At 34.6% G+C, this 15,522-nt stretch overlaps 2 protein-coding genes across 3 annotated transcripts; one reads left to right on the top strand and one right to left on the bottom strand.

The window, feature by feature from the left end:
- Positions 1 to 27: 27 nt before the first annotated feature.
- LOC116133500 (F-box protein PP2-A12-like) lies at positions 28 to 11,019 on the bottom strand. Of its 2 annotated transcripts, XM_031419202.1 has the most exons (4): positions 10,591 to 11,019; positions 1,917 to 1,979; positions 1,504 to 1,622; positions 28 to 808 (listed from the first exon to the last, which is right to left on the bottom strand). In XM_031419202.1, exons 1-4 carry the CDS (start codon positions 10,849 to 10,851, stop codon positions 388 to 390), a joined length of 864 nt encoding a protein of 287 aa, XP_031275062.1. In that variant the 5' UTR covers positions 10,852 to 11,019; the 3' UTR covers positions 28 to 387. The 2 variants fall into 2 exon arrangements, with proteins under 2 accessions (XP_031275062.1, XP_031275061.1); XM_031419201.1 differs by lacking the exons at positions 28 to 808; positions 1,504 to 1,622; positions 1,917 to 1,979 and adding exons at positions 8,644 to 9,419; positions 10,115 to 10,233 and having other exon boundaries at positions 10,528 to 11,016.
- Positions 4,199 to 8,181, top strand: LOC116133497 (probable transcriptional regulator SLK2). Its single transcript, XM_031419197.1, is given in 9 exon segments — positions 4,199 to 4,825; positions 4,994 to 5,116; positions 5,392 to 5,440; positions 5,545 to 5,759; positions 5,844 to 5,912; positions 6,099 to 6,199; positions 6,729 to 6,822; positions 6,903 to 6,972; positions 7,388 to 8,181. Coding segments are annotated over 9 exon segments (2,112 nt in total). The 3' UTR covers positions 8,152 to 8,181.
- Positions 11,020 to 15,522: the final 4,503 nt, after the last annotated feature.

The following is a 15,522-nucleotide window of genomic DNA, read 5'->3' as shown; positions in this document are numbered from 1 at the left end:
CAAATTTGAATAAAACAATTAAATGTTTCTTCTAAGAAGACTCAATAAAATCTTAAATAAACTCGCAATTGTAAAACTAGCGAGACCAGAATGTATCACAGCCATGAACAAGAGTTTCACAACCCTGAAGCTCCTACAGAGAAAGGGGGAAAAAAAACTGATATATTACATTGTGATTCAATTGTCAAGTAGGCATTCGTCTAGTACAAGAAGCCCTCCACAACAAAAAAGGATAATTACACACTAATAGACAATAACATACACAACGTCTGGCGTAAAAATGGTTCCAGACCTGAAAGAACTACCGGTATTTGTTTCCGCTCCCTCTTGAAGATGCTCTACCTCTACATTATATTGTACTTCCTACATGCAGTGGTTAAATGCTGCTCAAAAATGCTTTAACCTCCCTGTATATTTTCTAGGGTATATTTGTACAGAATCTAAACAGAGACCGCCTTTAGTATGTGTGCAATCAATTTGGGTCATAGAGAACTTAATCTTCGTTAATGCATTGGCATTCTCTACAACGAAATCCCCAATGTGGTATCGAATCCATCTTCCAGATTCATTCAAGATACATTGAGATGAAGCATGCTGACCATCTGAAGTCCAAAGCTGAAACTGAACAGGCTTTCTGTCCCAACCATGGACATGCTCAGTGTTGCAGATACGGCGACCAAACCTCTTGGCCGTCCGACCCAACTGCAGTCTGAAGAACACGCTATAGGTTCCCACTGGAAATGGAAACTCCATCTCACCATCAACTTCAAACCACCAGATTTGCTGAAGATATGCAACTGAAGCAAATCTACATACACAAAAATAAAATCAATTCCACCACTCCATTTTGCTATAAAACATCTAAAACCACTCATACAGCATCAGAAGAAACATATCCAACTCCTTGATTACTTTTGTAAAGCATGAAACATCAAAGCTATATATTTTTAATTCATATGACTAAGTCACAATCCACTATGATGCTATATTGAAAGAATCATCAGGGTGATAATAAGGAGGCCTAATTTTACTCCCAAAACATATGGGCAAAGACAAAAACAAAACCTACCTAAAAACTAGTAAGTAATACAAGAATTAATATTTAAAATTTCATTAAACATGCAATGAAGTAATCGTTCAAAAAGTTAACTATAATGATTTGCAGATCAAATACTTCTATGGCACGTTAATAGAACTAGTCATTCAAAAGGTCAAAAACAACACGCAGTCAAAATCTAGGAAGCACTTTTCCAGAGAAGGTTTCTAACATGACAAAATGTTTAATGAAGAAATACAATCTCAAGTTCCCCTGTAACATCACAACCTCATGCATTGAAACATCATAATACAATAAAGATAACAAAAGAACCTACTCTGAAGAAATTCAGCAAGAAATTGCTCCCAACACCGGCACTTTTATCAGCCAATCTAAAAAAATATACTAGATAATAAGAATCCAACAAGCTTTTCCATTCTCATTAAAACAGTTCCAATAAATCTCACCTAGATTCCTCAGTCGGAATATGATTCCAATATCTTCGATCATCAATACCCGTGATTGCTAAACCCTTTGCAGAAATTGATAAACACACACCACCACTACTCTTATCAAGCCATACTTTCTGTACATAAACCAAAATATACAAGCTCATCAACACCAAAACTAAAAACGCGTATCAAATTACAACACCAACGGTAAATCTCAAAAAAATAATTTGATTGTTTAATAGGTTCTCATCCTTTTGGTAAGTAACAACAACAATAATTACAATTACAACATAAAGAATCCAAAAAAAAAAAAAATCATCTTTTTTTCTTAAAAATACAAAGAGCTGAATGAAATTAAATACCCAAAATTTCTCTCTCATTATCTTATAACCTCAAACTTTCTCAGGGTCCAAACATGTAATAATTACCTTTGTGCCACCATCAAGGGTATTAGTACCACAAAGTCTGGCGTAAATCTCTCTTTTACCCATGTTTTCTTTATTTGTAGTTTGAGTCGGTGATATCAGCCTATTTTAATTGATTAATAAATTGATCAAACATACAAACAAATATACGATTGACAAATGCAAATAGTAAATTCCAAACCGTGGCAATAAATACCAGCAAGCATAGTTTCTATGATTCTATCCATTCTTTGGCCTTAGTTAAAGTCCTCTGTGGATTCTATTTCCTTCACGTTGATTGACAATGATGAATTAAGAATCTGACTTTTAAAGCTTTGAAAGATTGAGCAGATACAATGCAATTTGTTGAAATGAGATTGTTTCTAGGTTAAAATGAGGATATTGTATATATTTGCTTGTATGAATCAGAAAGTAGGAACTTTGATGCCATAACTATTCATGAACAAAAAAAAATAAAACATATCTGTTCCTTTATGTATGGAGCTTTTATAATTTACAAAGTGTATATGCTTATTAATAATTTCTCTTGCTATAGGTTTCTGGTGGCTGGATGTCAGCTTGTTAGAAATTTGGAGTTACAGCCGGTTGATAACTTGGGGTTTTCCAAGAGATATGTCCGGTGCTTGAGGTATATCCACATTAATGTTCTGTTTTAAATGAGATTAATATAATAATTGTATGATTCAAATTGTTATGTTTTACAGATACTGAGATTATCAACAGTATGAAAGACTTGATCACTTTCAGCATGGACAAAAACATTGGACCTATGGTGAGTAGTTTCTATGTATGACTGTAGATGGTATGCAATATCTTATAGGTTTGGGCATTTTTTCGTATTCCATTCCCAAGTGTCGTGATTTCACAGTAACAGTGGGTATCTCACTGACTTTCATTTTTAGACTTAGATTTAATGTTCTATATCTGCCTTTTATTTAATATCGAGGTTGTAACAATGCTCTAAGGTCAAATGCAAGATAGTTATGGTTTTCTTATAACAATTTTAGGTCAAAATTCCTATCGATATTCACCTCAAGAATAGTTTTCTTTTTTTGAGAAAAACAAACTTTCTTCCTAGGGAAGATGATCTTCATCATATGCTGCTACTTTGACCGAAGGTGTTGCTATATCTGATACCAATGCTTTTGTTTAGAGAGCTGAATGTTATTCTCAAGAAAACCGCACAACCAAACCAGGAAGATGAACCACAAAGAAAGGAAAGTGATCATTACCCTTCAGTTGGCAGGAGAAAGTTTATGGCCACTTCTCTTTTAACAATGATGGAAATGAAAAATCAGACATTACTAGATGTGGGCTATGACTGCTCAGAAGAGCATTGGTGTCTCCTGGTTATTATACACGATTGCTGGGACGGAACTCATTTAACTGCGATATGAGCAAGGTGATGCCGGAGCATTTGTCATCATCCATCAGGACTAAACTGGGTGCATCTCCGATTATCTTGGAGGTCTTAAAACTTAAATACTGGAAATATTAAGGTTATTAGTTGACGGCTTGTCAAGTTCCCATTCCTCCGAATGCAAGCAGAAAACAGAGAACAACCTTATTCAGAAAATGCTACTGGAAATGATCAATAACAGTAGAACAGCAAAGGGGAAGTGAGTTGGATAAAGTACACCATAAGGTAGTGCAGTACCGTGGCTGACTTGCCAGCCGCAATGGATGATACAAGTAGCTTTCAACGACAGTCAGGCGCCTTGGGAAATGCAACAAATAATACTGTGGGGAAATTCAACTCGTTACAGCTGCAGCTTTGATGTGGACCATTATGGGATTTATGGTAATGGGAGTTTCGTAGAGAGAACCATTTGCAGAAGTTACCCACAGCATAGTTTTTACTTGAGGCTAATCTTTTCTTCTCTGTTTTTGAAGCAACAAGATTAAAAATTTTCAAGGTTATATTTCTTATGATCCTTTGATTTGTCGTTTAGTTAACACTGCCTAATTAGTCTTTCTTAGATTTTACATATTTAGGTATAAGACTCTTTTTTGTTTGTTTCCAGGGGCAATCCTGCTATTTAATTATAGATTTTCCTCAAGCTGTAGAGCAAAAATAACTTTGGAAGTTTCCATCTAGGGAAAACATAGGACGCGAAGTGTTTGATATTTAAAGGGTTGAATTCTTGTTAACTGGATTATTTTTCATTGTCTTGAACGGTTGAGTTGAGTATGCTTTTTATCTTTCTGGGGTGCTTGTTAAATTTGGTTTTGTTTAAGAATTAATTAATTGTTCCTTCTCCTAACATAGGTTTGTAGGAGTGGGGATGGCTTTTGGGGCCTTATCCGATTCCAAATATCAATTGGCATTGTGCTTCAAGGCAATGACACAGCAGCAGTCCTCAAACTCTGAATCTGTTAACTCATTACAAAAAGATGGACACTACCAGGCTGTGGTAACTTCTCTCTTGAATGTATCTTCAGGAAATTTTCCAGCTTCTGTTGGTAAAGTTGCACACATGAATGAGTGTATGGTCTCTAAGAAAACAAATCCAACCCTTGTAAATGAAACAGCAAATTTCCAACCCAGTATGTTGAGTTCTTTTGTCCCTGAGGGTAGTTCAGCAGTTTCAACACATGCTAATTCTGATGTGTATTCTTACCTCAATATACCGCCATTGCCTTTGCCTATGTTACCCTCTTGTTTAAGCAGTTCAGGGACTTCAAATTTTGGCTTAGAAAACTCACAAACACACAAAAGGAGACGACATCGAGGAGGTGCAAAACTGGATCGTGCTACTACAACTGCGGTGCATAAGAAAGCCAGATTAGAGATGGAGCAAGAGGCCATCCAGCAGCACCAAAATGTTTTGCAGTATGATCCAAAGTTGGATGGTGGTGTATGTTCACGCCGCATAATGCAGTATATGTATCATCTGAGGCATCGCCCATCTGTGAGTTACTCCTCTAGTTGTATAACTAGGCAATATGTTGTTGGGTTTCCTGACAATGTGACACAATCTTTGTGTCTTTTAACTTTATGCATCCACATTTTCTTAAAGAGTAGTGATACAGTTCAAGGTGGTTGAACTTTTTTTTTTTTTTTTCAATTTTTTATTCAGGATAATGGTATTGCCTTCTGGAGGAAACTTGTGACAGAGTACTTTGCTCCTTGTGCCAAGAAAAGGTGGTGTTTGTCTTCCTATGATGATGTGGAACGCTATGCCCCTGGTGTTTTCCCACAAGTTTTCATGTTGAGTGATACATTAATCTTCTTTCATGGATATCTTGTCCATTCGTTCCAGTGCAGGCTTTCAATTATTTGTAGCTTATGGCTTAAGATAGTTTAATTAGTGCATGTGAATGCACTTTCTTTTCTGTATATCTTGCATGCCCTTTTATGGTTATGTATTCTATGCATCTACATGTCTTGAACATCTTTTCCCCCATAAGTATGTGTTAATATGGCTTAGCTTGCAAGTAAAATTTGTTTGTTGCTATTTTTTTTTTTTTTTTCCAGAATACTTGGCAGTGTGATGTATGCGGTTGTAAATCAGGGAGGGGGTTTGGTAAGCAAATTTAGTGGTACATTACTCTTGTTAAATCGTTTTTTCTCATAAGCTAAATGTGTTTGGTGATATATGACTTCTTTCTGTCCTTGTCCTAATGGCAGAGGCAAATTTGGAAGCACTTCCTAGGCTTAATAAAATAATGTTCGAGAGTGGTGTGATCGATGAACTCTTGTATCTTGATCTGCCATGTGAGCTTATACAATTTTCTGGATTAATGACTTTAGAATATGGCAAAGCAGTTCAAGAGAGTGTGTATGAACAATTCCGTGTTGTTCGTTAGGGTAAACTTTGCATAAGTTTCTCTTCTGATCTGAAGGTGAGACTTGAGAGCCCATTACAGATGAAATTGGTAGATTCGTTCATCATGTTGATCTCATTTTATATGTTCATTATTTTTCAGATACTGTCTTGGGAATTTTGTGCATGGCATCATGAAGAACTTTTGCCTCGAAATTTGGTCGCTCCTCAGGTATTAAATCATTGTACTTATCTGGTCTGTACATTCTTGACAGTCTCCATCTGTTCATATTTGTGGTCCGACTTTGAAGTAGCATATTGATTGTGTAATTGGTTTTATTTGACATTCAGTTTTATAGTCCCTTGTGGTGCGGCATCTTTTTACTAATATTATTCTTGAAATATGTCCTGTTTACAGATCAATAAGTTGGTCCATACTGTTCAAAGCTATCAAAGCTCTATTGACTGTGGTGGATGGGATGGGGTTTCACCCCATGACTTACAAGCAAATTGCAATGTGTAAGGTTTTAGTCTCCTTCCGGTGAATGAATCTTTGCAACTCCAAATGAAAGAGAAAATTTGTAGTTTGAGTCGGTGATATCAGCCTATTTTAATTGATTAATCTAATTGATCAAACATACAAACAAATATACGATTGACAAATGCAAATATGTAAATTCCAAACCGTGGCAAATAAATACCAGCACGCATAGTTTCTATGATTCTATCCCATTCTTTGGCCTTAGTTAAAGTCCTCTGTGGATTCTATTTCCTTCACGTTGATTGACAAGTTGATGAATTAAGAATCTGACTTTTAAAGCTTTGAAAGATTGAGCAGATACAATGCAATTTGTTGAAATGAGATTGTTTCTAGGTTAAAATGAGGATATTGTATATTTATTTGCTTGTATGAATCTAGAAAGTAGGAACTTTGATGCCATAAACTATTCATGAACAAAAAAATAAATAAACATATCTGTTCCTTTATGTATGGAGCTTTTATAATTTACAAATGTTATATGCTTATTAATAATTTCTCTTGCTATAGGTTTCTGGTGGGTGGGTGTCAGCTTGTTAGAAATTTGGAGTTACAGCCGGTTGATAACTTGGGGTTTTCCAAGAGATATGTCCGGTGCTTGCAGGTACATCCACATTATATGTTCTGTTTTAAATTGAGATTAATATAATAATTGTCTAGATTCAAATTGTTATTGTTTTACAGATATCTGAGATTATCAACAGTATGAAAGACTTGATCACTTTCAGCATGGACAAAAACATTGGACCTATTGGTGAGTAGTTTCTCATGTATGACTGTAGATGGTATGCAATATCTTATAGGTTTGGGCATTTTTCTGTATTCCATCTCCCAAGTGTCTTGTATTTCACAGTAACAGTAGGGTCAATTTCTTCTATTTTATCTTCACTTTACTTTCAATTTTTAGACTTTAGATTTAATGTTCATAATCTGCCTTTTTCATTTAATATCGAGGTTGTAACAATGCTCTAAGGTCAAATGCAAGATAGTTATGCTTGTTTTTCTTAAAACAACTTTGGGTCAAAATTCCTATCGATATTCACCTCAAGAATAGTTTTCTTTTTTTTGAGAAAAACAAACTTTCTTCCTAGGGAAGATTGATCTTTCATCATATGCTGCTACTTTGACCGAAGGTGTTGCTATTATCTGATACCAATGCTTTTGTTTAGAGAGCTTGAAATGTTATTCTCAAGAAAACCGCACAACCAAACCCCAGGAAGATGAACCACAAAGAAAGGAAAGTGATCATTACCCTTCAGTTGGCAGGAGAAAGTTAATGGCCACTTCTCTTTTTAACAATGATGGAAATGAAAAATCAGACATTCCTAGATGTGGGCCTATGACTGCCTCAGAAGAAGCATTGGTGTCTCCTGGTTATTATACACGATTGCTGGGGCGGAACTCATTTAACTCCGATATGAGCAAAGTGATGCCGGAGCATTCGTCATCATGCATCAGGACTAAACTGGGTGCATCTCCGATATCTCTTGGAGGTCTTAAAACCTTAAATACTGGAAATATTAAGGATTTATTAGTTGACGGCTTGTCAAGTTCCCATTCCTCCGGATGCAAGCAGAAAACGGAGAACAACCTTATTCAGAAATTGCTACAGGAAATGATCAATAACAGTAGAACAGCAAAGAGGGGAAGTGAGTTGGATAAAGTACACCATAAGCGTAGTAGCAGTACCGTGGCTGACTTGCCAGCCGCAATGGATGACTACAAGGTAGCTTTCAACGACAGTCAGGCTGCCTTGGGAAATGCAACAAATAATACTGTGGGGAAATTCAACTCCGTTACAGCTGCAGCTTCTGATGTGGACCATTATGGGATTTATGGTAATGGGAGTTTCTCTAGAAGAGAACATCATTTGCCAGAAGTTACCCACAGCATCGTTTCTGGGTTTAACTCAAAAACACAATTTCTGATGTAGTTGTGGTGACTGAGCTCATTGTGATTTCTATCAAGTTAAGTGTCTCAACATAGAGCTTCACAGGAGCTCTTTTTTATTGTTACTGTCGATACTAAATCAGGGATTAACGTGTAATCTAGTTTCCTGACAATTAGGTGATATAAGCTTTTATTAGCACAAGTTTTTGAGATGCCTACCAGATTACTATCAATCTCCAAGCGAAACAATGAACAATGAAAGCCTGATGTTTAAATGGTGAAGCCAGGATACTACTGGTGTAAGTAAACGAGTTAAGCTATATTACAACTCGTTTTCCAAAATTGATGACTAAAAATAGATTCCATTACAATGAACAGCTGGATTGCGGAACAATCTCTGCAAATTATTGTCATCCAAACGTACAAATAATAATAGAGGCTTAATGATTCCGGTTTAGAGAGCATTTCCAAACAAACATATTTATGTGAAAAAGCGTAAAAAACAAATTTGAATAAAACAATTAAATGTTTCTTCTAAGAAGACTCAATAAAATCTTAAATAAACTCGCAATTGTAAAACTAGCGAGACCAGAATGTATCACAGCCATGAACAAGAGTTTCACAACCCTGAAGCTCCTACAGAGAAAGGGGGAAAAAAAACTGATATATTACATTGTGATTCAATTGTCAAGTAGGCATTCGTCTAGTACAAGAAGCCCTCCACAACAAAAAAGGATAATTACACACTAATAGACAATAACATACACAACGTCTGGCGTAAAAATGGTTCCAGACCTGAAAGAACTACCGGTATTTGTTTCCGCTCCCTCTTGAAGATGCTCTACCTCTACATTATATTGTACTTCCTACATGCAGTGGTTAAATGCTGCTCAAAAATGCTTTAACCTCCCTGTATATTTTCTAGGGTATATTTGTACAGAATCTAAACAGAGACCGCCTTTAGTATGTGTGCAATCAATTTGGGTCATAGAGAACTTAATCTTCGTTAATGCATTGGCATTCTCTACAACGAAATCCCCAATGTGGTATCGAATCCATCTTCCAGATTCATTCAAGATACATTGAGATGAAGCATGCTGACCATCTGAAGTCCAAAGCTGAAACTGAACAGGCTTTCTGTCCCAACCATGGACATGCTCAGTGTTGCAGATACGGCGACCAAACCTCTTGGCCGTCCGACCCAACTGCAGTCTGAAGAACACGCTATAGGTTCCCACTGGAAATGGAAACTCCATCTCACCATCAACTTCAAACCACCAGATTTGCTGAAGATATGCAACTGAAGCAAATCTACATACACAAAAATAAAATCAATTCCACCACTCCATTTTGCTATAAAACATCTAAAACCACTCATACAGCATCAGAAGAAACATATCCAACTCCTTGATTACTTTTGTAAAGCATGAAACATCAAAGCTATATATTTTTAATTCATATGACTAAGTCACAATCCACTATGATGCTATATTGAAAGAATCATCAGGGTGATAATAAGGAGGCCTAATTTTACTCCCAAAACATATGGGCAAAGACAAAAACAAAACCTACCTAAAAACTAGTAAGTAATACAAGAATTAATATTTAAAATTTCATTAAACATGCAATGAAGTAATCGTTCAAAAAGTTAACTATAATGATTTGCAGATCAAATACTTCTATGGCACGTTAATAGAACTAGTCATTCAAAAGGTCAAAAACAACACGCAGTCAAAATCTAGGAAGCACTTTTCCAGAGAAGGTTTCTAACATGACAAAATGTTTAATGAAGAAATACAATCTCAAGTTCCCCTGTAACATCACAACCTCATGCATTGAAACATCATAATACAATAAAGATAACAAAAGAACCTACTCTGAAGAAATTCAGCAAGAAATTGCTCCCAACACCGGCACTTTTATCAGCCAATCTAAAAAAATATACTAGATAATAAGAATCCAACAAGCTTTTCCATTCTCATTAAAACAGTTCCAATAAATCTCACCTAGATTCCTCAGTCGGAATATGATTCCAATATCTTCGATCATCAATACCCGTGATTGCTAAACCCTTTGCAGAAATTGATAAACACACACCACCACTACTCTTATCAAGCCATACTTTCTGTACATAAACCAAAATATACAAGCTCATCAACACCAAAACTAAAAACGCGTATCAAATTACAACACCAACGGTAAATCTCAAAAAAATAATTTGATTGTTTAATAGGTTCTCATCCTTTTGGTAAGTAACAACAACAATAATTACAATTACAACATAAAGAATCCAAAAAAAAAAAAAATCATCTTTTTTTCTTAAAAATACAAAGAGCTGAATGAAATTAAATACCCAAAATTTCTCTCTCATTATCTTATAACCTCAAACTTTCTCAGGGTCCAAACATGTAATAATTACCTTTGTGCCACCATCAAGGGTATTAGTACCACAAAGTCTGGCGTAAATCTCTCTTTTACCCATGTTTTCTTTGAGATCACCGAGTACTTTCTCAATCAAAGTTTGATAGTTTGAAGGCAATTTCGATTCCCAAACAAAATCAGCCAAAGACGCACCGCGAAAAGCCCTGTTAAGCTTCGCCAATTTACAAATCTCCGGCGGATCCAAATACGCAATAATTGACGCCACACAACTCTCCGGCAAATCACCAAGACCCGGCTTCGCTTGAACCGAAACAGAAGACCAGTTTGGGTCAAAAAATAAAGCAGAGAAACTCGCACCCATCAAGAAAAAAAAAAAACCCAAAACAGAGCACGACAGAGAGGACTAGAAAGTTCGATAAATCAAAGCGAGAAGGAGAGAGGGAAGGAATAAGAAAAGGGGTTAAAACGGTACTTGTAGTTATTGATGGTGAGAACGGACGCGTACAGATTTCTTAGGTTAAAGGTGTTTGTTTTGAATGGCTTTTGTCCTGTTTGTTTCGAGGGTAAAATGTAAAAACATAGATAAAATAAAGGGGAGTGACACAGAATTTGTGGAGGTAAAATCTATGCATTAGAAATAATAATAATATATATACTTTAATTTATTTTTAGAAATAATACATATTATCTGTGGAGTTTATCTCTATAAATAAATTAGTTTTTAATATTTTCGTTTAATGATCTTGCTATAATAAGTAAATAATTTCCGTTTAAAGTCGATGATTTGAGTGTCTACAATACAATACAATACAATACAATGTGTTAGTTCCAACTGTTTTATTATATTTATTAAAAAGGAGTAATGTTATATTTACAAGGAAATCTTACAAAAGTCTTCATAGAAAATGATATGATAAAAAGTGAATATAATGAGTTTGACTTTTTGTTTCACTTTTCCATTCATTTTTTGTCACCTTACTTTGTATAGAAATATTTGTAATTGTAGTATTATTTATTAAAAAAAAGTTATTTCTATTTGTCGAAATTGGAAAAAGAATATTATAATAAAATTATCATTATAAATGTTAGAAAACATAAAAAAAAAAAAAGGTTATTTACCAAATTACATCCATTAAATATATGTTAGGCCCAAATTGGGTAAATGAGATATGGTAAATTAAATAATTTAAAGAGCCATAAAAGTAAATGTCACTAAAATTATGAAAATCCCTTGCAATCATATCATATGTTTATTATAATTATGGTATTTATAATGATTTGGAAATGAATTGATGTATTTGAATTTGAATTACACCATTCATATTTCATATCTTTATTCACCACTTTCTCTATAATAAAAGATATTTATAATTTAAAATAATTATACATTTGTCTTATATTGATAAAATCATCCTAAATATCGCACAATTGTTGGTCCAGACTCCGGAGAAGCCCACGTTTCATAGACAAAATAAAAATATTAATAAGCATGGTCCTACTTCATTGACGTATAAGTATGTGAAGAATATTGGGTACGTTTGGTGTAGTATTTTAGATAGGATTTTGAGGATAGTATTGGATTGTTGGATAGGGGAGTATTACGAGGTAAATTTAAAAAATTTATGAAAAAGCCCTTAGGTTTACTAATTTAATTAAAGACCCTACTATATAAAAGGACAAAAACACCCCTACCACCTGCAGTGTCAGATTCCGGCCGCCACCGTCAGAATCTGGCCGGAAAATTTCGTTACGGCACAGACCGATCGGATCTATGCCGTAACGCATCATTATGGCCTTTTCTGGCCAGATCCACCATGGATCTGGCCGGAAAAGGCCAGATCTACGGCCTGTTATGGCTGTCGACGGCTGGAAAGGCCAAAACGACGGCCAAAGATGTGGCCGTCGTTTTCGGTCAACGACGGCAATTTCTTTGGCCGTTGCTGACGGCCAGATCTAGCCTTTTCCGGCCAGATCGGTGTAATTCCGGCCATTTATGGTCGGAATTTAGGCCGTTGTACAGATTTCGGCTATCACCGGCGGTGGTTGCCGGAATTTGAAAAGTTGGGTTGATGGGGGGGTTTTTGTTAATTTAAAAAAAAAAAAATTCAGGGGGCATTTAGTGAAATTAATAACCTTATGGGGTCTAAAAGTAATTAAAAAATAGGGTAATATTTCTGGAATAGTGTGCCAAACATTATTTGGAGAATAAGATTGAGAATATGAATAAAAATAGGGAGTCAAACGCACCCATTAATATTTATGATGTAAAAACTACGTCGTAAATTCTCATTGTTTTTTTCTTGGCTTTCTTTTTATAGCAATTTTGAGATTATTATTTTATTTAAAAAAAAAAAAAATTTATTGGACGGGAATGTTTAAAAATTCTGTAATGGAAATAGAAGATTAGACTAATGTTGAAAAATTGTGGACCAATAAAAGCACGTACAGTCAGCAAAAAGTATGTCCAAGTGGCCGTGTTTCCGAGTCAGCATGGACCTCTCAGACACCAAATGTAGATAAGAGCTGATGTGGAGATTCATTTTTATAATTAATTTCAGAATATATATTACCAAGCCTAAGATTACTCATTAAGGAAACATATATTTCAAAGTCTAAAACAACCGAAAGCCTTTTGAATCTGTTAAAGGAAATTATACCTTGGCAGGGAATGAGGCTAACATTATTCAAAAATATCAAAAACAAAGAGATGGAAGTTGACTATTAGGTGGCGATGATGAAGAACAAGAAGACAAGGAACAATTATAATGTTAAATAATTGAGTAAGTTGTCCTTTGTATTTAAGCCAAACCAATTACAAGAATGGCTACTACACCTTGTCACTATCTTCCATTCTTGATTGATTTCCTCTTCTACAATAACAACTGATGGAGACTCTGTTTCTCCTTTTTAACTTCATTCAGTTTAACACTCTTAATGAGTATAATTCGTTTCGACCTTTAGATTTTGGCAAAAAACCTCTTCTATTTTGGTGTTGGCATTTGATTTGTCTCCCATCCTCTCACTCCATCGACACACTAACACAAATAGCTCTAGATTGATGTATAATGTTGTTGAATTGAGATCAAGATAGAGAAAGAAGACTGATCTATAGCTAGGGATGTAAAAAAACCCGACTCGGCTTTGGCTTGGTCTGGGCATAAATTAAACTTGGACATACACTAGGTTTGAGTATATTATTTGACGATATGTAAAATTATCAAAGGCCCTACATAAAATTTCAAATACCCCCCTAAAAAGTAAAAACTCACAAAATCCCCCTAAAAAGTATCCAACTACCTTTCATCATGTAAACTTACAAATAACCCCTACTCAATTATATACAACCCCATCAATTAATTAAAATCTCATTATATAACCACGCTTAATCACCATGAGATTCATGTCACTGGATTGATATAATATTTTACAACATAGATCAAATAATATATATGCATGATCCTAACAAATTAATATCAGGACGGCTTGGTTAATGGATTATTCTCTCTCTCTCACTCTCTCTCTCTTATATATATATATATATATATTCTTGAGTCCTTATGTGTTTTGATGTGCCAAAACTAACCAAAGAGTTAATTGATTCTTTAACAAACATGCTAAGGTATGACAAGAAGTCATAATAAAAAACAAAATGCACTTTTCCGAGTTGGTATGACCATGCATGACAAAGGAATGATCGTTCCTTGTATCACAAAGTTGCCCAGATGCACGTTCCTCTCAGCACGACAATGTTCCAAATAATTGTTAGGTTCTAATCGAATTATACATAGCGTGAAATTAAAATTTTTTGATTGAAACCCTGAATGCCCGTTAATCCTTATACTGACTTGCGTTATTTACATGTTAAATTCCATAAAATAAATTCAGATATTGTTTTATACCTATGTTGATGGCTTCTTCTCTTTATGAAACTCGAATCACTATCACTCCAAGGTTAGGAATGCACAAACGGTGATCCACACGAAGACAAGAGGAAGTCCAATTGATTTATCTGCTAAAATAATACCAATTGTTTCAAGAACAAAAATTCCATAATTTTTCAACAAAAAAATCTTTTCAATCTGTGTTGAACACGTTTGGGTGAGAGAGAGTGGGTGGCTAGGGTTTATTTTCTTGTTATTGTTCTATTATGTTTTTAGTTTAAAGTTATACTTATATAGTGCAACAAATGAAAACCCTATTCCTAATTGGAATAGCATTAACCCTTTTCCTTTATTGGAATATCATATTCCTAATTGGAATAGCATTAACCCTTTTTTCGTTATTTGAATATACAAATTCCAATATCCACTCATTACTTATTTGATATTTTATTTTAATTAATTATTATTTTCATAAATATTAATATATAAAAAATACATTAATATTTCATAATAATAATAATAATAATAATACATTTAAATATATATAAATATATAAATATGTATTCTCACTTATTTTAATTCCAATATAAAATTAAATATAGGCAACAATCTCAATAGATTTAATAGCATTGTAAGATTACCAAAATACATTTTCATCCTAAAAGACGAAATTACCCCTTTCACTTAAATTCTTAAACTGTCTCCTAAGTGTGTAACCCGTAGGTTCCTTATCATATTGATAGTGGGTAATATCAGGATTAACATCCCATTAATTGTCTTACTATACACAGACTAAGATTGGCCTCTAACAAGGTATTATAGCCACTCGATAGATTTAGATTCAACGACATAACTTCCTATCAATGGTATGATTACCGTGCAATTCAATATTTTCATCATTTATTATCTCATCAAAGTTTGAAGCATAGAAATAGTGTCAGCTTCAAGTATGAATAACCATGATATATTCGTATTCAGTTATCAGACTAACAACCAAACAAGCAATAACTCGATTCCATTATGGTCACAGATTTAAGGTCGTTGCCTTTTACCAAATATCTCACCAAGATAATTTCTCTTGTTCCTAAGAGTGATGAATCCTTTGTTGACCCACCATAGTCATAGTATACTTCTCGATGTAGCCAATCACT

Source organism: Pistacia vera, unplaced genomic scaffold (assembly GCF_008641045.1).
Source record: "Pistacia vera cultivar Batoury unplaced genomic scaffold, PisVer_v2 Contig270, whole genome shotgun sequence".
Taxonomy (NCBI): Eukaryota; Viridiplantae; Streptophyta; class Magnoliopsida; order Sapindales; family Anacardiaceae; genus Pistacia; species Pistacia vera.
The sequence above is the reverse complement of the archived record's forward strand: the minus strand, read 5'-3'. Positions and strand labels throughout refer to the sequence as shown.